The 21,785-nt window shown below is 47.0% G+C and overlaps 3 protein-coding genes across 3 annotated transcripts; 2 read left to right on the forward strand and 1 right to left on the reverse strand.

The window, feature by feature from the left end:
- The first annotated feature begins 640 nt into the window (after positions 1 to 640).
- On the forward strand, positions 641 to 1,441 carry LOC109739352 (late embryogenesis abundant protein B19.1A). The gene is made up of 2 exons (XM_020298446.4): positions 641 to 848; positions 961 to 1,441. The coding sequence occupies exons 1-2, from the start codon at positions 731 to 733 to the stop codon at positions 1,122 to 1,124; spliced, it is 282 nt and encodes a 93-aa protein (XP_020154035.1). The 5' UTR covers positions 641 to 730; the 3' UTR covers positions 1,125 to 1,441.
- Positions 1,442 to 7,532: 6,091 nt separating this feature from the next.
- On the forward strand, positions 7,533 to 8,404 carry LOC109739351 (em protein H2). Its single transcript, XM_020298445.2, has 2 exons — positions 7,533 to 7,813; positions 7,911 to 8,404. Exons 1-2 carry the CDS (start codon positions 7,696 to 7,698, stop codon positions 8,072 to 8,074), a joined length of 282 nt encoding a protein of 93 aa, XP_020154034.1. The 5' UTR covers positions 7,533 to 7,695; the 3' UTR covers positions 8,075 to 8,404.
- A 4,001-nt stretch (positions 8,405 to 12,405) lies between these two features.
- LOC109739353 (chlorophyll synthase, chloroplastic) lies at positions 12,406 to 21,511 on the reverse strand. The gene is made up of 15 exons (XM_020298447.4): positions 21,251 to 21,511; positions 21,113 to 21,163; positions 20,918 to 21,006; positions 20,470 to 20,557; positions 19,598 to 19,683; positions 19,397 to 19,483; positions 15,145 to 15,210; positions 14,978 to 15,061; positions 14,804 to 14,865; positions 14,065 to 14,140; positions 13,921 to 13,983; positions 13,767 to 13,848; positions 13,385 to 13,461; positions 12,923 to 12,970; positions 12,406 to 12,806 (listed from the first exon to the last, which is right to left on the reverse strand). The coding sequence occupies exons 1-15, from the start codon at positions 21,360 to 21,362 to the stop codon at positions 12,744 to 12,746; spliced, it is 1,134 nt and encodes a 377-aa protein (XP_020154036.1). The 5' UTR covers positions 21,363 to 21,511; the 3' UTR covers positions 12,406 to 12,743.
- Between the last annotated feature and the right edge of the window lie 274 nt (positions 21,512 to 21,785).

The following is a 21,785-nucleotide window of genomic DNA, read 5'->3' on the forward strand; positions in this document are numbered from 1 at the left end:
ACATGCATGTTTCAACTGCATTTGTCATTTCATCACAAAAGTTTACATGCAGTTGAAATATTCGTCAATGTTTATAAAAAATAGATTTTTCATTTCTTGCCATTTTTGAGAATTTTACTGTTCATAAGGGAGCATGTGAGATCAGAATTAAAAGAGCATTTTGCCATAAAAACAAAGTAAATGTATTATAGTGCTTGCCTTTGGCAAGAATATAAACAGAAATGCACCAGAGTGAACAAGCACCCGCTGCTCTAGAAATTCCAAACTGCCGGATGCTGTATACGGAGTCCGTAGTACGGCAAGGGCTAGTCCATGCATGCCTGGTCTCCGACCGGCCGCCAAACAAGAGCTGGCATCGCAAGGAGTGCTCCACGACGCGGACATACGTGACGTGGCGGAACAACGACAATGCAGGACAGCTCAGGTGTCCTAGCTTGTACTAGCTCATTCCGGTCACTTCCTCGGATAACCATTCCCTACGCCCGTGCGCAGGCGTATGCCCATGCGCGCTCGCACGCGTCGCCCCACAGGGGACTCGCATGGCGCGCGTCGACACATCAGAGGCACACGCGCCGGCGCTCCGCGGCGTGACGCGCCCTCCTCCGCCGCTATAAAAGGGGCGACGCCGGTGCCTCCTCCTTCATCAGCATCAGGTAATCACGAACACCACCTTACGAGCAGTCACACAACGTTTCCCAGTTGAGGTTGTAGTAGCAACGCAGAGAGAGCAATGGCTTCCGGCCAGCAGGAGAGGTCGCAGCTGGACCGCAAGGCCCGCGAGGGTGAGACCGTCGTCCCCGGCGGCACCGGCGGCAAGTCCCTCGAGGCGCAGCAGAACCTCGCCGAAGGTACGTACGTACGGGCATGATGCATGCGTGAGAAATGTTGTTGTACTATACCTGACCGATCAATGGCTTCCGATACTGACTGCTACCATTGTTGTATGCTGTATTTGCGCAGGGCGCAGCCGTGGCGGGCAGACTCGCAGGGAGCAGATGGGGGAGGAGGGGTACAGCGAGATGGGGCGCAAGGGCGGGCTGAGCACCAACGACGAGTCCGGCGGCGAGCGCGCCGCCAGGGAGGGCATCGACATCGACGAGTCCAAGTTTAAGACCAAGTCCTAGATGATCCGCTAGCTTAGCAAGCAAGACGACTCTGCTTAGGTCGGCTGTTGGTTTGCCCTAGCGTCCACGTACCGAATAATGTAGTTCAGGCGCACGTAGGCGATCGTACGTTGTATGATCATGTGCGCTTTGTAGCTGGTAGTTGCTTCGTAGCTGGTAGTCTGTAGGTACTCTACGGTGACGTCGGTCAGTAGCGTCAGGTTAAGTCGGAAGCGTGCTGTGGCTTGGTCAGGTGGCTGGTCTGCCTCTGGGCCCAGGAGTGTCGCAGTGTCCACTGTATCCTTGCTTCTTCAGTAATGTATGTCGTCTTGCTCAAATCTGAAGCCTTGTCTGATCTATGTTGATTGCTGCTGCTACTGGGTGAAGACCTTGTTGCTCGTACAGCTTTCACCAGCTCATTTGAACGAGAACAAACGGTGCCCCATGAGCAGCCACTGTGACTGCCAAACCATGCATAAACGTGTACCTTCATGGCTTTGCTCCCCACCTGCGTCTACACATTTGCCACGAAAAGAAATACCAGAACAGATCGAACGATCTCACCAACATGCCCCAGAAGCGGGGAGCTAGTCCGGGAGTTCGCTAATGCACGAACCGGGGGAGCTGCAGTTAGCGCCAGGTTCACTCGCCGTCTTGGTTACGTGCGGGACGAAGCGAGGTACCGTCTCAGCAGGTTTTTGCTTCTGTTAGACAAAACTAGCCTAGTTTTGTCTTAACAGCTTCGGACATCTAACCTGAAGAAAATGCAGACACGCGTGGACGATCGAGACTGAAAGTGCCTTCCGTAAGAGATGCCGCCTGCATTAGATATTATCGAAGAGTAGCAAACATGCCCGAGCGTTGCAATGGGGAAACAAATTTGCGTACGCTCTTAGCTACTAGATATTATTGAAGAGTAGCAAACAACGGGAAACAAATTTGCGTTCGCTCTTAGCTACCTGCCCGCGTTGCAATGGGGAAACAAATTTGCGTACGCTCTTAGCTACTAGATATTATTGAAGAGTAGCAAACAACGGGAAACAAATTTGCGTTCGCTCTTAGCTACCTGCCCGCGTTTCCTCTTCGCCATCCACTCATGAATATTTCATGATGGTGAGACGTAGCAAAAACCTCTTCGCCATCCACTCATGAAGATGATTATTTTGTATATATATATATATATATATATATATATATATATAGAGGGTAACGCTATTCTAAGCGTGAGTGTAGAATAGGTTATTCTACACCCCTAGTAACGCCATATACAAAATTCAGTAAAACAGTGTATAAAATATAGTAATTAAAAAAATATTTTTTACTACCTAAGTTTATAATTTACTTTATTTTTATAAAAATTACTATATTTTACATAGCGTGTTATTATATTTTGTATGTACCATTACTGGGGTGTAGAATAAGTTATTCTACACTCACGCTTAGTTTAATCCCGCTTATATATATGGAGAAGCGTGCGCAAAAAAATCAGTACCATCTCAAATAGTAAAAAAACTCGAAATAAAAATAAAAAATAATAATACAGGCCAATGGATAAAAAAGGAGAAACAAACCTTGCTTTATTAGTAGGTTGGAAAAAGACTCGTGCTTTGAAATGGGAAAATATCACACACTCTAACCTTGATAATAATGCCTCAAGACCTTCCCTTCATGCGGTGCGAGCTTTCAACTCGTGTTGCCCAAGAGAGGAGTGCATCAGTGACAAGCGATAATTGGATCACTAATAAAGATGTGGTGGCATGTCACGCATTACACATATTTTATACATGTCCTCCACAAGATGATGGCGCAACGCCCGCCCATCTCCTGCTACCGCAGCAGCCAACCCACACATCTTTCTCCTGCTAGAACGAACATCAAACTGAGGGAAGATATGGAAAAAGTTATTGTCATCTCAACAGTCGACCCATCTTGTACAAATGCAGCAAAAATTTAGAGTAGCATCACGGGGGTTTTTACTCTCCTTTCATGAACCCATATAAATATAAGCCAATAAAAAAATAGGTGTCATATTTCGCAATTAAATAGTAGATGGTAGATCATATATACACTTATTTTAAATGTGTGAATATATTAGGATTAGTGGCAGATACACTTATACAAACATTTCATTTGCAATTTAGACCTTATGTAGTACTGCCTTCGTATCAAAATATAAAATGATTTTTGGTGATTTAGATTAAAAAAACGTTTTATATTTTATTACACAGGTAGTATATGGGGGCATGAGTTGGCAATCAGTCCATCCTTTTAGTATGCATTTTTTTTCCATCTCATCCGTGTTCCTAAAAGTAAAGGTATATTAGTTTGAGACGTTTTTATTAACTATAAAATAAAATAATAAAATACACATATATGGATTTCATCGGTGATCTGTCATGTTTTTAGCTCAAGCACGTGGACCCATATTGACTTGTTTCTTTCAGGTAGTCAACCTTATCTCTTTACATGGATTGATGGATGTACGCTCATACACGATAGCTGACCAGCTAAAAATTCACATGGATCCACTGTCTGTCGGCCATACCCGTCTGTCGGCGGTACACCGAGGTGGCGAGACCTTCCTCAGCAACCGCGCGCTGCTCCAGCGTCGCCGGCAAACTCCCTTGCCGGACCACCTCACACAGCGCCACTCCGTCATGTGCCGGCCCGCGCGCCCTTCCTTCCTCATCGGAACCGGCCGGCCCCAACCGGCAACAACTCTCCGTCTGCATCTCTGCCTTCCCGAGCATAGCTGCCGCGGCCAGCTCTCCTCCATCTTGCCGCCGTGGTCGCGGTTTTCGCTTGAATCGCCGGTCCTCCGAGCCCCGGCCGATGACGGGTGACCTCCCGTGGCTGCTGGCCATGGCCGAGTACAAGCTCGAGCTTGCCTCCCTCCTTCCCTCCTCTTCACTTCCCTAGCGCCGATTCAAGCACATCCAGCCAAGCTCTGCTCCGGCGAGCCCTGGTCGAGCATGTTCCTACTCATCTTTTTTTAGATCTCTTCTTTCTTTTTTTTCATCGTGCAGCCAGATACCACCTAGACCCACACTCTCACCTCGTCTGTTTATTCCTGAGACTGCTTGTTTTCTCGTTCGAGTGTTCCGTATATAAATTGATGATCTTTGATGAAAAGAGGCGATGTGTGACTATTTAATTGTGCATTTAGCTAGCCTTTGAGACATAAAGGAAATCATGAGTTTGAACTCCCGGACCATTAGCTTTTTTAGCTTTTTTGCGCTCCTGAATTGACCAATAAAAAAGAAAGGTACATATCTGGCCCAGCTCGGTCTGCGCACCTCGCTCCAGCCCAGGAGCGTACGCTCGGTAATCCTCGTCCCCGAATAAGATAGATATACATGTCCCTGAATTAGTACCACCTCACCTATATAAAAACATCTCTAAGCGGGACGAAACTAAGAATATCACCTTGTTTTAATAGTAGGTATAGATATAGATATAGATATAGATATAGATAGATATAGATTCTCATTGAGTACTCGAAATTGAGGCAAACACATCATGAAACACACCGTACGTGTTTGTAAGTTGTAACAAAGCATTCACAAGGACATGTATTTTTTGGAATTTTCAGACCCAGAGTCCACACATATCCCTTATGAAATAGTAAAAAAAAATCAAGCCGTAATGCAAAAAAAATAACAAATGGTCTGTCAAGTTCCTTAACCTAGATGATATTTGCTGTGGGAATTGGTTGTAATATGTTTTATATGAGATTTGTTTGTATAAAGCATGAGTAGTTTGATTTACAAATGACTACAACCAAAAGTCTGTATCATATATTGTATTTGATTATTATATAATTACAAATTGTGTATTGGATGTAAGTAGCATAATATAGTGGGCTTTTTTTTTGCCATGCATGTTATGACGTACCTTTGATGAAATGGCATGTGTATATGTTGAGGTAAATAGAAACAATGTGGATCAACTAATAATGGAAAACGTGGCGTGTGTACATGTTGAGGTAAATGAAAACAATGTGGATAAATTAATAATGAAAAATGTTTTTCCATGCATGTAGTGGTGTTCTTTGATGAGATGGCATGTATGCATATTGAGATAAATAAAGTAGTGTGGATCACCTACTTAACTAGGATAAATGAGGTATTGCTACAAAGGGGAAAAAAGTGCCCCTAATACCTTATTTTCCTCAAAAACATCACATACGAGTAGAACTATCGACCAGTTTTATTAACCTTAGAATTTAAACTCTCTTATTATTATTATTATTTCAAATTTTTATATGTATTGCTCATCATAAGAGGGGTTCTTAGACCCATGCTCACTACTATTGTACTTTAACATTATAACTCATATCCTCCTTTATACTAATAAGAGAGAGAAAATGGTAAAATTGTACATAAAAATATAATTCTGTTCTATGTCCAAAATTACGTTATTCGACCATCGATACGATGACAATTATCTGGCACTATGTCCTTACGATCGGGTCTACATCATGTACGCCCTAATAAGTACAGCCGCCATCTTCTGCATTTCCTCTCAATAGTTGTAGACCATCTACCTATTCGACCAAAACATCCTGTTTGACTTCAAGTATGTTCGCTACGGTCGCAATGGCTAGTCACCAGGGCAATAATCTTTTTTGCCGGGGGAAAGGGTTGTGTATTAATTAACCTGGCTCAAGATTATCCAGTGTACATAGTTTTACGACTCTCTCAAGACCGGACCGTAACCAGACGGACGTCCTAATCTCAACTCTCCCGATCTGAGCTAATTCATGACTAACATGATTACTCTCCCTTTTGATAGACTAGATCTTAATTTCCCTCTCCCCTCTCATCATAGTTGAGATCTCTTGAGTAATAGCAGTGTGTTGTGATCTGTCAACCCAGGGTTGGATATCATTGCGGCAATTTTAGCACTATCTGTTTCAGCGGTGAACAGAAGTGAGCTCCATTCCAAAGCAAGAGCAATTCACTCCTTGCACGCCTCGAGTTCTGTAGCTAGAGAGTTACCGTGTGTGAAGAGATGTCGACACCAGCTGGAAATAATGCTACCAGAGCTGTCTCGGAGCACCATTCCCGTGCCCCCGTTGTCTGCATGTGCTATGCACCATCCACGTTTAGTGTGAGCCACCCCGGCTTAGGCGCTCTCCAGCCCTTACCCGGACGCAGCACTTCATGGGCGCCCGGTGTGTTGTTGTGGCCGCTAGCAGCCAGCGCATCGCTGCTGCTGCTGCCTTCTCCCAACTCGCCACGGCTGCTGATGCGTGCCTCCAACGTGCCATGGCTGCTGCTGCATGGCGTCGTACGTAACGTTGAGTCCATCAAGACCATTTTACCTTTTTCTCGGTCTGCTGTGGTCATCAAGAGCGCCATGCGAGATGTGTCCGAGAGCAGCTCAAGCACGTCAAAGAGCCATCGGGCCTGTGTGCCGCACTGGCTTGATTTCCCGGAGCGTCCAGTCTTTAGTCATCGCCCTCCAAAGCTCGACTGCACGATGACACCTATACATTGCGTGGAATCCATCCTCACGTTTCAGACCACGCAGGGGGCATATGTCAGTGGTTTTCAAATGACGGGAGAGTTTATTCACCCACGCTTGCAAGAGAATTTGCCACAGGCCGCCAAGCAAACACGCGTATCTTTGGGGACCAGATGACGCGTTGACCATCCTGTGCCAGGGCAATAACCAGCAGGCCAAAGATGAGGACAAACAATAGCATGGAGCACAGACAAGTTGGTGTGGCTACTAGATCGATGGTCCGTCATCAAAATAATGATTGGAACATCACTTCATGTCCAAGGTGAAAACTCCTATTCATTGGTTAGGCTCAGCAACGATGAACTTGCACTGTTACCTTATGAAAGGTGTTGCCTCGTTGCCATTGTGCTAGCCTTCGGTGATTAGTTTTGGCAACCAGAATGAAAATCCTCGCCTTGGTTGTCTTCGACCGGACGTGACCACGGCGATGTGTGAGCGCTTATTCCTTGAAAAAAGACGGATTAGTCATAGGTGTTTGTTTTATACATTTCATAATGACTAAGCCGTGTTTGTCTTTTTTAACTCTATTTAATAATTAATAAGAATAATTATGTGCATTATGATTATGTAGAGGCCAAGAGTTTAACCTTCTTTTTGTTTGAAAAAAAAAGCAGTAGAACGCTCGATCCATGCCTGGTTTCTACGACCGGACGACGACGAACGCACGTACGGGAGTGACAAGTACGGTAGTGGTACGCTCCTACGCGCCGACAGGACGACAGTGTGCCAAGACAACGCAGGTGCTGTAGGCTCCTATAGCTCTCTAGCTCACTCCGGTGGCTGCCTCGGATAAGCACGCTCGGACGTGTCATCCGTCCGGTGCGTCGCCTAACGCGTGTCGATGCATCAGGGACAGCAAGAGGAGAGGCTTGCGTCCGCGTCGTCGCACACGCGCCGTCTCCTCGCCCCGCGACGGGCCTCCTCGCCGGCTATAAAAAGGCGATGTCGCTCGCTACCACATCCATAGCCAGCATCAAGTAAGAAACCACAAACACGGCACAAGCACACACGATTCCTTCCGGTTGAGGTTAAAGTAGCTAGCGAGGCAGAAAGAGAGCGAGCGATGGCCTCCGGTCAGCAGGAGAGGTCGCAGCTGGACCGCAAGGCCCGCGAGGGCGAGACCGTCGTCCCCGGCGGCACCGGCGGCACCAACCTCCAGGCGCAGGAGAACCTCGCCGAAGGTGCGTAACGCAACCGAGAATCGTTGTGCGTGTTGGTGATGGTGGCTTCAGCTACTCATTTCGTCATGTATATGTGTTGTGTACACGGTGTTGGCAGGGCGCAGCCGCGGCGGGCAGACGCGCAAGGAGCAGATGGGGGAGGAAGGGTACCGCGAGATGGGGCGCAAGGGCGGGCTGAGCACCAACGACGAGTCCAGCGGCGAGCGCGCCGCCAGGGAGGGTATCGACATCGACGAGTCCAAGTTCAAGACCAAGTCCTAGATGATCCGTTAGCGTAGCAAGCAAGACGACTCTCCTTAGTTGGTTGGTTTACCTTGCCGGATGAATAATGTAGGTCAGGAATCCTGACGTGCACGCATGTAGGAGATCATACGTAGTAGTAGTATGATCATGTGTGCTTGGTAGTACATAGCTGGTAGTCCGTACTACGTACTGATGGTCAGTCGAGTCATGCGCCCGTGTCGGTCGGAAGTGTGGTTGTGGCTCCGGTGGCTGGTCCGGCCGCTCGTCCCAAACCAGCTTCCGCTGTATCCTTGTATTCTCAGTAATGTAAGTCGTCGTTGCTGAAATCTGAAGCTTTGTGGTTTGCTACTTCTGCTTTGCTAATTGTTGGTGTTCACGGTTGTTGATTGTAACTTCCAAGTTCCAACCCGCTCATTTAAACGAGAACTCGACGTGCCACATTACTAGCCACCTGTATATTTGACCAAACTGATGAACAAGAAAGATGAAATACCAAAACAGGTAAAACGCACGAGAGCTCTGGCCGCAAGAGAGTCCGTTTGAGATACCAGAAGTTTCATGTACTAGTATATTCCTTACGTTTTATCAGCAGGCCTTCAGCTTGACAGGAAATGCATGCTGAAGATGGAGAACGATCAAGAAGTAAAATTACGAACACCTCTGAGCTTGACTTCAACGCCAAATTACAAATAAGACTGAACTTGACAAGATCACAGGCATAACGCTAGCCCTTGCAAAAAAAAAACATCGGCAAAAACGCGAGTAAACAGTTAAGTGAGAAGTTAGGTAAGTGTTGCCAATGGCCAAAGCCTTTACTCTTGATTTCTTGACTATAATAATAGTAAATAATGTTATTAAATTTCAGCATAAATACTAGCCAGGTACCATTTCCCAAACTTGATTTCCTTTTTATGCACTCGGGTCATTGTTCACAAATTAAGACGGCTTGCAAAAAAAAACATCTAAAATTACAAACACCTTTGAGCTTGACTTTGAACTTGACAAGATTAGCCATTGAAAAAAAAACATCAACCAAGATCAAATAAGACTGAACTTGACAAGATCACACACCTGGCAGAACGCTAGCCTTTGCAAATAAAAAAACATCAATCAAGAAGTAAAATTACAAATACCTCTGAGCTTGACTTCAATGCCAAATTACAAATAAGACTAAACTTGACAAGACCGAAGAAATCTCTAAGCTTGACTTCAATATCAAATTACAAATAAAACATAACTTGAGCCAAATTACAAATAAGACCGATCCAATAAGTTGGATTTTCAAAAGGCGTTCAGACACTATCTGAGCATGCCTCTTCAGCATTCTTCAGGCCCGTGGTTTCCCTTCGCAATGGATTAGCTGGATCTCATCGCTTCTGACCACGGCTAGCTCCAGAATCATGCTCAATGGTGAGCTTGGGAAGTCTTTTGTTGCAAAAAGAGGTTTTCGTCAGGGCGACTCCATCTCGCCGTACCTGTTCATTTTGGTCGCTGATGTTCTACAGAGACTGTGTTGTTTGCATTTTGAAGACGGCAGTCTGATACACCCGCTTGGCTCCGACCGAATGTACCCGGTGCTACAATACGCTGATGATACACTACTTTTGTTCCAAGGTAACACTCAGCAAGCGGCCATCGTTAAACAGATCTTGTCTGACTTCTCAGCATTCACAGGACTGCAAATCAACTACCACAAGAGCACTATGATCCCTATTTGCATCGACCCGAACAGCACACAGGAAATTGCTGATCTGTTTGGCTGCCCTATCTCAAGCTTTCCGTGCACATACCTAGGCCTGCCACTCTCTTTGCACAAGATTAAGCATGGCCTACTTCTGCCTATCATTCATCGGGTGGACAAGAGGTTATCAGGTTGGCTTGCCACCTTTCTATCTTTTGGTGGCCGTTTGACTCTGGTTAACTCAGTTCTTGCTAGCATCCCGAGGTACTATATGACATATTTCCTTTGGCCTAAGGAATCTCTTAGTAAGTTGGAAAAATTGTTGAGGGCTTTCTTCTGGCAAGGCAAGAACACAGTCAAGGGTGGCCAATGCTTCGTTGCCTGGCATTTCGCCACTCTCCCAAGATCTGCAGGCGGTTTGGGTATTAGGGACCTTCCTGCTCATAACCAAGCTTTGCTCAGCAAGTTTGTAGCTAGAGTTTTGCAATCCTCGGATGTCCCCTGCTTTCAATGGTTTGCTCAGCAGTATTGTAGGCATGTTATCCCTCTCAAGAGCTCAAACCGTGACACGACAATCTGGAAGAACTTCAAACCTTTCATTCCTACAGTGCTGGCATCCTCTAAGTGTTCGACTGGTCCTAGCAAGCTTATCTCCTTCTGGCATGATCACTGGTTACCGGCGGGGCGGCTTCGGTTCTTGCTGCTTGCCCTCTTCTCGTATGCTAAGGATGGCAGTTGCACGGTGGTCTCTCAGCTCTGCAACAATATCTGGTGCATTCAACTACACCCTAACCTGTCTGCCACTGCCGCTCAGGAGCTGCAGATGCTGCACTCTTTTCTGCCCTCGACTCTTGCAGGTTCCGGCTCGGATGTCAGAACTTCTGCTATACACCATAAGCCACTGACTACTTCTCAGGTTTATCAACTGCTTACCTTCAGAGGTGTGGGTTGTGAGTTTAGCTCCTGGATTTGGGACAAGATCATCCCTCTGAGGTACCGCGTCTTTCTGTGGCTGGCTTTCTGGGGGCGACTGAACACAAGGGATAACATGATACGGAAACATTGGTCCTTGATTACCGAACACTAGGACTGCGACATTTGCCCTGCCAGCGAGTCTGCCAGCCACATTGTTCTGCGCTGCTATCCGGCTTCTGTTATCTGGGACGCGCTCCATATGAACGACCTAGCCTCCAGTTCCACGGACCTCGTTCATTTTATGCACAGAGCTCAGCGGGCTTGGATCAACTCCAGAGAAGTACACATTCTTTTCGCTGCGGCTGCAGTTACTCTCTGGCACGCTAGAAATGATCGAGTCTTCAACGATAAGAGATGGCCTCCGTTCTATCTCAGACGATATATGTCACAACTCCTTGAGGCTTGGCAGCACCGGGCCAAAAGGCAGGCTGACAAGGATGCTATTACGAGCTGGATGTATCTCCTGAGCTAATTTTAGCTTTTGTAGGGTTCTTCAACTTCCCCTCCCTTGCCCTACTTTTCTCTCTTTCAAATGGCTGCTTATAGCCATGGCACCACGGTGCTCAATGTAAGCTTCATGTAATCGACCATTTGGTCCCAGGCCTAGGCCTGTTTTGAAATATATAAGGTAGAACCTCATCTACCTTTTATTTCAAAAAAAAATTATAAATAAGACATAATGCTAGCCTTTGCAAAAAGGAAAAAACATCAATCAAGAAGTAAAATTACAAACACCTCTGAGCTTGACTTCAACGCCAAATTACAAATAAGACTGAACTTGACAAGATCGAAGAAACCTCTGAACTTGACTTCAACGCGAAATTACAAATAAGATTGAACTTGAGCCAAATTACAAATAAGACCGACGCTTGACATCAACGCCAAATTACAAATAAGACTGAGCTTGACATCAACACCAAATTACAAATAAGACCGAAGAAACCTCTGAGCTTGACATCAACGCCTGTCACCTGCCTCTGGCACCACCACATCAGCCATCAAAGAAAAAAAATAATGGACTACCACCACACCCAAACTCGTGAAAAAAATGATGGATTACCACCACAACCAAGCTCGACACGACTCCACCGATGTGTAGCTTTGCAGACATTCAAGGTGGATCGGTAAAGACGATACGATTGAACGAATCAGACCAGGGCAACACCCTGGACATACCATCGAACTCTAGATCTTGCACCCCCACATGACCAAGACGTCGAAGGAGGAAACCATACCTGCCATCCACGTACCATGAACCCAGCACATGATCCGCTATCTTGCAGATGCAGCCCACAATCTGCATCCGCGCTTCGACTACCTCCCAAGCTTCACCGTCACAACGGCGGAGCCCGAGCACACAGATCCACCACGTGGATGCTGCCGCCGTTGGATCATCCTTGCTTAAACAGACTGGATTCCAGAACAGATTGGATTCCAGATCCATTCATAACTATAGGACCGATCGCCTTGTCAGAGTAGGATATGAAGAAACTCCCTTCAGCACGCCATAGCGGTCGCCAAAGTAGCTTAGCTTTAAGCCAGAGTAGCTTAGTTTTTTAGGCCAGCGTGCCATAACGGGCATATTGCTGCAAGTACAAGACGTACGTATTATGCCGCCCTGTTTTCCAGCACAAGACAACAGTATATTGTGCAGCCCTTTTTTTTCCATTTTCTCATGAATGATGCTCCTCTGGAACGGAAGGAAAGGCTTTATCGAAATGCACTTTACAGGAGAAACAATCTGATGTGTTAAAAAAAAGGAGAAACAATCTGATCATAAACAGTAACGTACCGTACCGTATCATCCAAAATTACGTTGTACAGCCAACTGATAACATCACAAACAAACAACCTGGCACTGTGCACCTACGGTCTACGCGCACTAGAGGCAAGGCAGCAGAAGGAAAGAGCCACCGCCTAATGTTTCCATCTTCAGCATTCAGGGGGGCGTTCTTGATGTTGTTGCTGCAGATTTATTCCACTATCTGTGTTGTACAAAATGCCCCCTCATCCAAAGCAGAGGTCCGTCCGTCAGTGGCTGGTCGCCAGGGCAGTAACCAGCAGGCCGAAGACGAAGAACGGTTGCGCGCTCGCCTGCGTTAAGCACGATAAGATGGCAGCGCATGGATGCTTGCAGTTCTGGCAGAGGCCGTGGATGCTGATTGGAGAGAAAGAAAAATGATGCATGGGGAGACAACGACCGCACGCACCTGGTATTTGACGTCGTACTTCACGGGGTCCTTCAGGAAGTACTGGAACTGCTCCATGGAATCAAGGATTAGAATGTACACAACGTAAGTGGCAACAGTCAGTGTTTTCTTTTCATGTTTATTACTCTTTCCGTTCACGAATCGGATATTTCGATATGGACTACATAAGGACTTGAAATGAGTGAACAAACACACTAAAACCTGTCTATATACATCCGATTCAGAGAAAAGTCTGACAACCGGGAACTCTTGTTCGGCCCAACAAAAACAGAGGGAGTAAGAGCTAAAGGACAGTCTGACAAGCCTTGCAGATAAAGCTGTTGTTCATAATATAAGTCATCTAAATGATTTCCACTTGTTTCATTTGATCGTGTGAATAGGAAATTCTGGGGGAGTGGGAACATCTGAAATACAAAACGAGAAATGATTATATCCAAGGTCCAAAAAGATTGGTCAGCTCACCTGCAAGATCACCTGGGGAATTGTCAGTCCAACTAGTGCCAGGGCATAATACAGCTTACCGGTGCTCAGGAGGTAGGCTGAAAATGGGTTACAAGATTAGGGCAAGTTCCCAACATAAATTCAGGATAGATAGATAGATAAATAGTAGATAGCGAATGAACGTAAGTTTCCTGTGCTCCCTAATTTATACCGGCAGATTGTAGTACAATTCAGGCACTCTTGTTAGTCGCATAAATCCATGAACTACTCTGTTATATGTTTGTTTTTTGTCAAGTTTGGGTTGCATACTACGTGTTCCACGTGGCCACTCAATTATATGTTAAGCAAATGGCTTAATAGTAAGCCTTGAAGGAAGAAAGAAATTAAAATTTTGTATCTTTACCTGCAACAGATAATTGAGTGATGTCGATTGCTCCAACACATATCCATTTTGCAGTTTCCATACCAAAGGCAACAGGGAGTGACTACAAAAGGTAAACTGATAAACAGATATGCTTTGACAATAAACCTACAATACAGACAGAAAGAATAATAACCTGAAGTCCCAGAGTTCTATCCCCCTCGATACTCTTAAAATCATTTACGATAGCGATCCCTAGCTACAAAGCCAGGAAAAACAGTCAGCGATCATGATGGTATACAGGATGCAAACAATCAAACAGATCATGAAATATAAATACCCCAGCTATGCTGTACAAAGTAGTTAGGACAACAATATCAGGAGTAAGAGTTCCAAATAACGCCTGGCCAGCCCACCTGCACAAAAGATATAAGGATTTTACGGTACCTTAGTAGAGTAACTCTGATCCTTGAATCCTAATATGGAATTATCTTCCCTATTATTCCTCAAGGTATTTTATACATTTTAACACAAACTAATTAAGTCCCAACAGAATTCACAAATTCCCACCCGACAGCTCAGCACTGAGCTTCAGGCCACACCTGTACTTCTGATGGGAAGTGGAAGTGTCGTCTATGTTGGAGCCAAGTAAATTGGCTCCTGCACATGCCGCGTGGTATTGATAAATGCGATTAGATAACTTCGGTAGTCAATCACCAAACTACCAAGTGCGAACTGGTTACCGACATGCAGTTCCTCAGTCATGGGCTAGGGTTCTGATGTTTGGAAAGTGAGTTTTTTTTTTCTTGAGAAGAGGAAAGTGACAGTTGTGATGGGACTGAATGCAATATGTTACCACTAACAAAATATAATCCATTCTACTTGGTATTGTAGTCTGATAAAATCCAAACTAATTTGTCCGTTACATTGAAAATGATAGACAGTCCACAATAATTAGTGGCTACCACAAAAGAGCGGGGGAAAAAGATGCATCTTGTTGCATATAGTATAGGTGACATCCAACAGAACATTATCCTCTTAATCAACATGAAAATAAAGATTCACAGCTTTGATCCTACCAGGGCAAGCCAATGTAACTCGCACCAAGAGCAAAGTTTCCTATCCAACCATTCTGCTTGAGCTGAAATGAGGAATAATAAGACATGGACATTTTTTATCAAAGAGTTCACAACACACAGTGTACTATGCTAAAAACAAGATGCAGAGTGCATAGAACACAAGTACTGAAGTACCTTGAGAGGTGGCGCTGAATATATGTAAGAAAGCAAGGATCCACCCAGAGCAAGGTAGAAAATGATAGGAAAATCATGCCCTGCCTGAAATGAAACTAGAGAATAAGCAAAGAAGGAACGTATCTTCAACCTCTTAGTATACCAAAGCAAGTCTTGTTGTGACTTACCCATACGTCTAACAAAGCACCCAACCCAAGACCTGCTAACAATAATACCCAGATCTGAGTAATTACCTGGATCAAATCATCATCATTAGTAAGACAGGTCAATTCTCAGTGGACATCTGACATCAGCCTTTAGAATAGGATCGGACGATCGGAGGCTTGTCATTATTAAGAAGCCAATTTTGTTTGAAACATTCTACAGAAGTGGTAGGAGCTAGGGCCCTACCGGATCTAGGGCGTAGGTTGTAGGGGAAGGAGGGGGAAGGACGAGGGCTGGTGCGCGGCGGCCGGCGGCGTGGCGCCGTCCTTGCGACGGAAGCAGCGGCGGCGAAGGCAGGAGGCGGCTAGGGTTTAGGTCTCCCGGCTCCCTAAGGGAAGCCGAGCAAATTATGATTGCTTCTTGCTTGATTAGATTGATACATCTCCTCTCCTTATATAGAGAGGTTTACTTGACTCCTAAGCAAACGATCCTAATACGATAAGATAATTGGGCTAAGCCCCTAATTAAGATACTTGGGCCATAACCCACTGGGCTAAGCCCCTATGCCGGTCATAACACTTCTCCCCGCCTGCACAAACAGCTCGTCCTCGAGCTGTAAGGTGGGGAAGCGCTTGCTGAACTCCTCGAGGTGATCAACCAGCGTCAAACACCTTCGCAACAGCTGGGGCGGCAAGGTCGGCGGCGACGGCGTCCTCTGGAATGTAGTTTGCAACCTCCAGGTAGAAGAGTCGCGGGCAGGCGTGGCCGGGCGTGTAGGGCTCGTCGCAGTTGAAGCACAACCCTTGGCGGCGACGCTCGAGTAGCTCGGCCGAGGTGAGCCGGCGGAACGGGCGCGCCGCGGTCGCGGCGAGGGGTGCCGGGGAAGCCTGAACAGGCCGACACGGAGCAGGATCTGGCCAGGGTAGCGACCCAGTGGCCCGGGACGGTGACTCCTGCTGGACGGCCACCGCGCGGCGCTCAAACGCGCGGGCGTAGTACATGGCCGTCTGGATATCCTGGGGTCCCTGAAGCTCCACGTCCACGCGGATGTGATCCGGAAGTCCACCGACAAAGAGGTTGGCCCGCTGCTGCGCCGTCACGCCCGACGCGTGGCATGCCAGGGCCTGGAAACGGTCGGCGAAGTCCTGAACCGTGGAGGTGAAGGGAAGGCAGCCTAGCTCCGCCAGGCGGCTCCCGCGGATCGGGGGCCCAAAACGAAGTAGGCAGAGCTCGCGGAAGCGCTCCCAAGGGGGCATGATGCCCTTGTCCTGCTCGAGGGCGTAGTACCAGGTCTGGGCTGCACCGCAGAGGTGGTAGGATGCCAGCCAAGTGCGCTCCGACGCGAGCGTGCGCTGTCCACGGAAAAACTGCTCACACTGGTTGAGCCAGTTAAGCTGGTCCTCCGTGCCGTCATAAGTGGCGAAGTCGATCTTGGCGAACCGTGGCGGCGTCTGGGTCGGCGCGTCATGGCCGACCGGCTCGGCGGTGCGGAGCAGTGATGATGACGGCGCCCGGTCAACGGTGGGGAGACCGTCATAGGCCCCCGCGGAGCCGGGCGAGGCCCCAGACTGCAGCGTGGGTACCGGTGGGTTCCCGGCCTCCGTGTAAACTGGCGGTGGCGACGTCCCGGTTAGCCAGGCCGGGATCTGGGACGGTGACGGCGGAAACCGGACCTGCTGGATCGGGAGGTCTCCCGGTGTGGACTGGCCCAGTCCGGAGCTGGGCGGCGGCGGTGGGAGCTGGACCGGCGCGGGCGGCGCGGCTGGGGCTGGCGCGGGCCAGTGCGGCCACTGCGGCACTGGGGCGGGCGCGGATGGCGCCGCGAGAACCGGCACGGGCCACTGCGGCCAGGACGGCACTGGGGCGGGCGGCGGCTGGAACGACGGATGGGCCCCGGCGATCGCCGCAGGTACCGAGGACCAGGGCAGGTGCAACAGCGGCGGAGGCGGCCCGCTGGGGTGCCCCGCCTGGAACGGCGGCAGCGGTGGCCCGCCCATTGCAGGCGCGCCCTGGGACGGCCACGGCAGCGCGGGGTGGCCGTAGGCGGGGTAGTCGCAGCCGGCGGAGGTGCGGGCGGCCCGGCCAGGTACCGATGGATGCCCTGGACGTCCGTCACGAGATCCCGCAAGATGCTGGTGACTTCTTCCGGCGTGAAAACGGCGGTTGTCGGCGCAGCGGAGGTGACCGGGGCCGGCGGCGTTGGGGACCCGGCAGTGGTCATCGGGGCGGGGCTGATGATGGGCAGCGGCGGCGTGGGTGTTGATGACGACATGATCGAACCTGAGTCTCTGGATACCAAATTGGTAGGAGCTAGGGCCCTACCGGATCTAGGGCGTAGGTTGTAGGGGAAGGAGGGGGAAGGACGAGGGCTGGTGCGCGGCGGCCGGCGGCGTGGCGCCGTCCTTGCGACGGAAGCAGCGGCGGCGAAGGCAGGAGGCGGCTAGGGTTTAGGTCTCCCGGCTCCCTAAGGGAAGCCGAGCAAATTATGATTGCTTCTTGCTTGATTAGATTGATACATCTCCTCTCCTTATATAGAGAGGTTTACTTGACTCCTAAGCAAACGATCCTAATACGATAAGATAATTGGGCTAAGCCCCTAATTAAGATACATGGGCCATAACCCACTGGGCTAAGCCCCTATGCCGGTCATAACAAGAAGACTGTAGCAATACATACTCTTCATCATCTCATAAGAAAACAAATCCCCTTGGATAAAAATGCAATTCAAAAATGGGGTTCCAAACAGTAAAAGGGCAAAAGGGCAGCCCGGTGCATGTAGCTCCCGCTTGCGCAGGGTCCGGGGAAGGGTCCGACCACTTTGGGTCGTACACAGCCTTTCCCTACATTTCTGCAAGAGGCTGTTTCCACGACTCAAACCCGTGACCTCATGGTCACGAGGCAACAGATTTAAAGCTGCGCCAAGGCTCCCCTTCACAAAGCAGTAACGGGCAGCCCGGTGCACGTAGCTCCCGCATGCGCAGGGTCCGGGGAAGGGTCCGACCACTTTGGTTGTGACAGCATCCTAAGAGTACATGTGAAATAATAAGACAGAGGAATAATAAGACATGGACATTTTATTCATCCATCATCACTGGATTGATGTCTTTTATTCATGTAGCATCCTAAGAATTGATGTCTTTTATTCATGCATCATCACTGGATAATAGGGCAGATGAAAAGGGTCAACTTATAACATAAATATGCTTACAATATTTATTGGAAAAAAATAGAAACAAGTACATGTGAAATCGAATGAGAAAAAGGACATATAGACACAGATAACTAAACATCTTGTAAGCATGTGGCTGTGACAGCAATATACTTGAGATGTTTGCTTAACAGTTATAGAAGTCATACGTGCATTCTCTAACATAAACTTTTTTTTTGGAAAGGAAATACTAGGATATTCTACAGTGGTTGTTTTATGAAAAAGAAAGGAGAAACAATATGACACATTGCTCAAAAGATAATATTTTCATAGTCGAGATAAACTTTGCAATGCATCTATGATGCAGCGTCCGGGGATAACAAAAGCCTCCATTGTCTAAATTTTTATTGCTAAAAAGATAAGAAACCAACGAGTTTGTTTTATGCATGTAGAATATACTTACAGAGGCATATTGGATTTTGCCCAAGGATCAATCACATCAAAAACCACCAACACATGTGCACAAAAATCTCTTCATCAGGCACGTATTGTGCCTCTCTTCTTTTTATTTATTTCCCAATCCAGAATACAATCTCACAGCCCTTGAGCACGTACATATGAGACCAAAGCTAGCTAAAGCTAGACCTACTCAACTTAGGACACTTAGCAGTTAGCACAACTCGGACTCGAATTACTGAGTCCTGACCAGCACGTAGACCTATACTCATATCAGACTCAACTAGCACCAAGGTATGGAAAATCGGAAACCAACTCCAACACATGGCCGTAAAAAACTGTCCTAATTAGAACTAACTCAATCCTAATCGGACTGGCATTACTTAGACTTACAGCAAGCAAACACAAACCTGATTACAATTCAACCGGACTGCATTAGAGGCAATATTGTTTCCACCAAAGCATGCATACACATGTCCAGTAATCGATGATATGATGACAGATATATTAATTTGTGTTTCCGGGACTTAAATATTTTTTCATTGCTAAAATAAAATGTGGTGACAAATAAACCTACAAAGTGGTCAACAGTTTATTAAAGTCGTGAAACTAAACAAAATTCTAATTAGCAGTTGCCATGGAATAAATCTCACTCCCCGAGACGGTCATACCTCATTTTCTGATATAGCTCCTGAAGGAATAGGACGATAAGGCTCATTAATAGCGTCGATGTCTCGGTCATACCAGTCATTAATTGTCTACAAGCAATAATTTTTGAAGCTGACATATTCTTTCATACAAATAGTTTTCCATGAAACATATGTGAGATTACAAAATATGAATAGAGCAAACACGATGAATCTGAAGTAAACCTGCGTGTATCCTGTAAGACATGGACCAGACATTAACATGCAAACAATAGATTTTGCAACATCTTCAGCTGTCCAGTGGAAATTTCCTACAGCATGAGAAGTTCAAATAAGCATAACAGTTGCATTGTACACCAAGAGGAACAACATTCATTAGCACAGAAGCCATAATGGTATTGTATTTTCATCCTAAACCCTAGAAGTTCTAGACGTCTAACAAGAGGGGAAAATAGTATTGTTGAGTTGCCATGTGTTGTTTTGTTGCAGAAACGGGGTGAAGTTTCCTGTGTAGTCAATCAATATTCAATTCTTTGGTCCACTTCAAAATAAATATATGGGACCAAGGATAGTGAGAAAGACACTGTAGGCCCACAGAGCATATCGACACCATTGCAAGCCAGCACAACTTAAATCGCCAGGTTACAGATGACTAGCAAATCTAAGGCCTCCTTTGGTTCAGAGGAATCTTGTAGGAATTTCATAGGATAGGATTTCTATAGGAAAAATTCCTTTAGAGCCCTATGGTTTGTGGGAATGGAATCCTATTCCTACGGAGGAATTCTTCCTATCCTCCACATTTCATAGGAAAATAAACATTAACCTAGACTCAACGGAAAATATCCTATGATGTGAATCAAAGGGCATCTCCTTTCCTATTCCTACTCATAGGATTTGAGATACATGTCATCCCATTTCCTATGACTTTCCTATTCCTATGATTTTCCTACCCTATGAACCAAAGGAGGCCTAAGGAATGTGGCAAAATGTAACAACGGTGCATCGCATATGAAAAAATATAGCTGTCTAACTCCAACTCCACTTAAGTATAAACTATTCATGTACAGATAGAAACCATAATAGTCGATAAAGCATACCAGAGGCAGCTGCTCCACAAAGCACACCCCAGACAAGCGGAGGCCATGTCACCGGCTTAGTAAGTTGAAGACGGATCTTCCATATGTTCTATATATGCAGCATGATAAAGAGGGGGTTAATGAGCAAATTATCATTTCTAGTCCCTACACAAAAATAGCTAGATAGTGATTAGTTTAAGCACAAAGCTAGTATACAAAAGCCATGCTCTCATGACACCATAAGCCGCAACTCCATAAAACATACCCCACAAAAAGTGGAAATTCATAAATTTCAGCATCCACAGCCAGACACTTTACATCTGCTATATACAGTCCGACATTGGCTGCATGCTGAATCCCGAATTCAACGCATGCCTGACCAACCAGCCAACTGACAAACGACTCCGATTTGGATTCATAAATATATTGCGATGAGAAACCAGTTCATGGGAGCAGATTAACGACTCACGTCTTCTTGCTTGGCGCCCTTGATTCCGAGCAGCTGGTTGAAGCTGGACCCCGCCGCCGGCGCCTTCTCCGGGACCTTCGGCTTCGTTGCTACCGTGCCCAACACAGTAAAACAAATCACACGTCAGAACTTCAGCCGAAACGCCCAGGAATCAATCACAGAACAAGCTGAACTTCAAAACGAACGGGCCCGCACTTTCTTTAGCGTCGGCGTCGGCCGCGCAGACCACCGGGAACGGCCGCCGCCCTGCGAACGGAACTCACGTGCGTCAGCACAACACGCGGCAGCATACATACACAGTAAAGCAATAGGCCAGAGAGGAAGAGGGTATACGGCTGAGGGTTAGAGAAGGAGGCGGCAGGGAGAGGAAGCGGAGAGGGGGGCGGAAGGCGGCGGAGGAGGAAGATGTGGCGGCGGCGGCGGCGAGGAAGTGGGAGGTGGCCATGGGGAAGTGGGGAAGAGGAGACGGCCACTAGCTGCTTGGAGTGGACAGTGAGAAGTGGGAGGGGGAGGATAACGCCGGCGCAGTTCGTGCCTGTTGGCCGGCTTTTGCCCGCCCAAGCATAGAATTGGAATGGTTCCGGGAATGGATTTAACTTAACTATACGATACCGAATTTATTTATTTTGAAACTTATACGATACCGAATTGGATTTACAGTTTCGTGTAGAATATTAAGTCAGTCCTTATGATTTACATTATGTAATAAATGTTTGCGTAAACAAAAAATGTTAGGGCATCTTCGACCCTCGAACCATGTGCATTCGTCCGGACGCATTCTGTCATCCAATGCAATAACCTATCAGTCTACAGAACGGTCCAAACATCCGTTTCCCCAAATCGGAAGGGCACTGGGGCTTTGCTTGAG

The sequence above is a fragment of the Aegilops tauschii genome, chromosome 1, assembly GCF_002575655.3.
Source record: "Aegilops tauschii subsp. strangulata cultivar AL8/78 chromosome 1, Aet v6.0, whole genome shotgun sequence".
In the NCBI taxonomy this organism is placed as follows: domain Eukaryota; kingdom Viridiplantae; phylum Streptophyta; class Magnoliopsida; order Poales; family Poaceae; genus Aegilops; species Aegilops tauschii.

Coding starts and splice junctions, on each gene's coding strand:
- LOC109739352 (XM_020298446.4), top strand. CDS start 731: ATGGCTTCCGGCCAGCAGGAGAGGTCGCAGCTGGACCGCAAGGCCCGC. Junction 849..960: donor GCAGCAGAACCTCGCCGAAG/GTACGTACGTAC, acceptor GTATTTGCGCAG/GGCGCAGCCGTGGCGGGCAG.
- LOC109739353 (XM_020298447.4), bottom strand. CDS start 21,362: ATGGCCACCTCCCACTTCCTCGCCGCCGCCGCCGCCACATCTTCCTCC. Junction 19,684..20,469: donor TTGTGGAGCAGCTGCCTCTG/GTATGCTTTATC, acceptor CTCATGCTGTAG/GAAATTTCCACTGGACAGCT. Junction 12,807..12,922: donor AGTACGACGTCAAATACCAG/GTGCGTGCGGTC, acceptor TGCTTAACGCAG/GCGAGCGCGCAACCGTTCTT.
- LOC109739351 (XM_020298445.2), top strand. CDS start 7,696: ATGGCCTCCGGTCAGCAGGAGAGGTCGCAGCTGGACCGCAAGGCCCGC. Junction 7,814..7,910: donor GCAGGAGAACCTCGCCGAAG/GTGCGTAACGCA, acceptor CGGTGTTGGCAG/GGCGCAGCCGCGGCGGGCAG.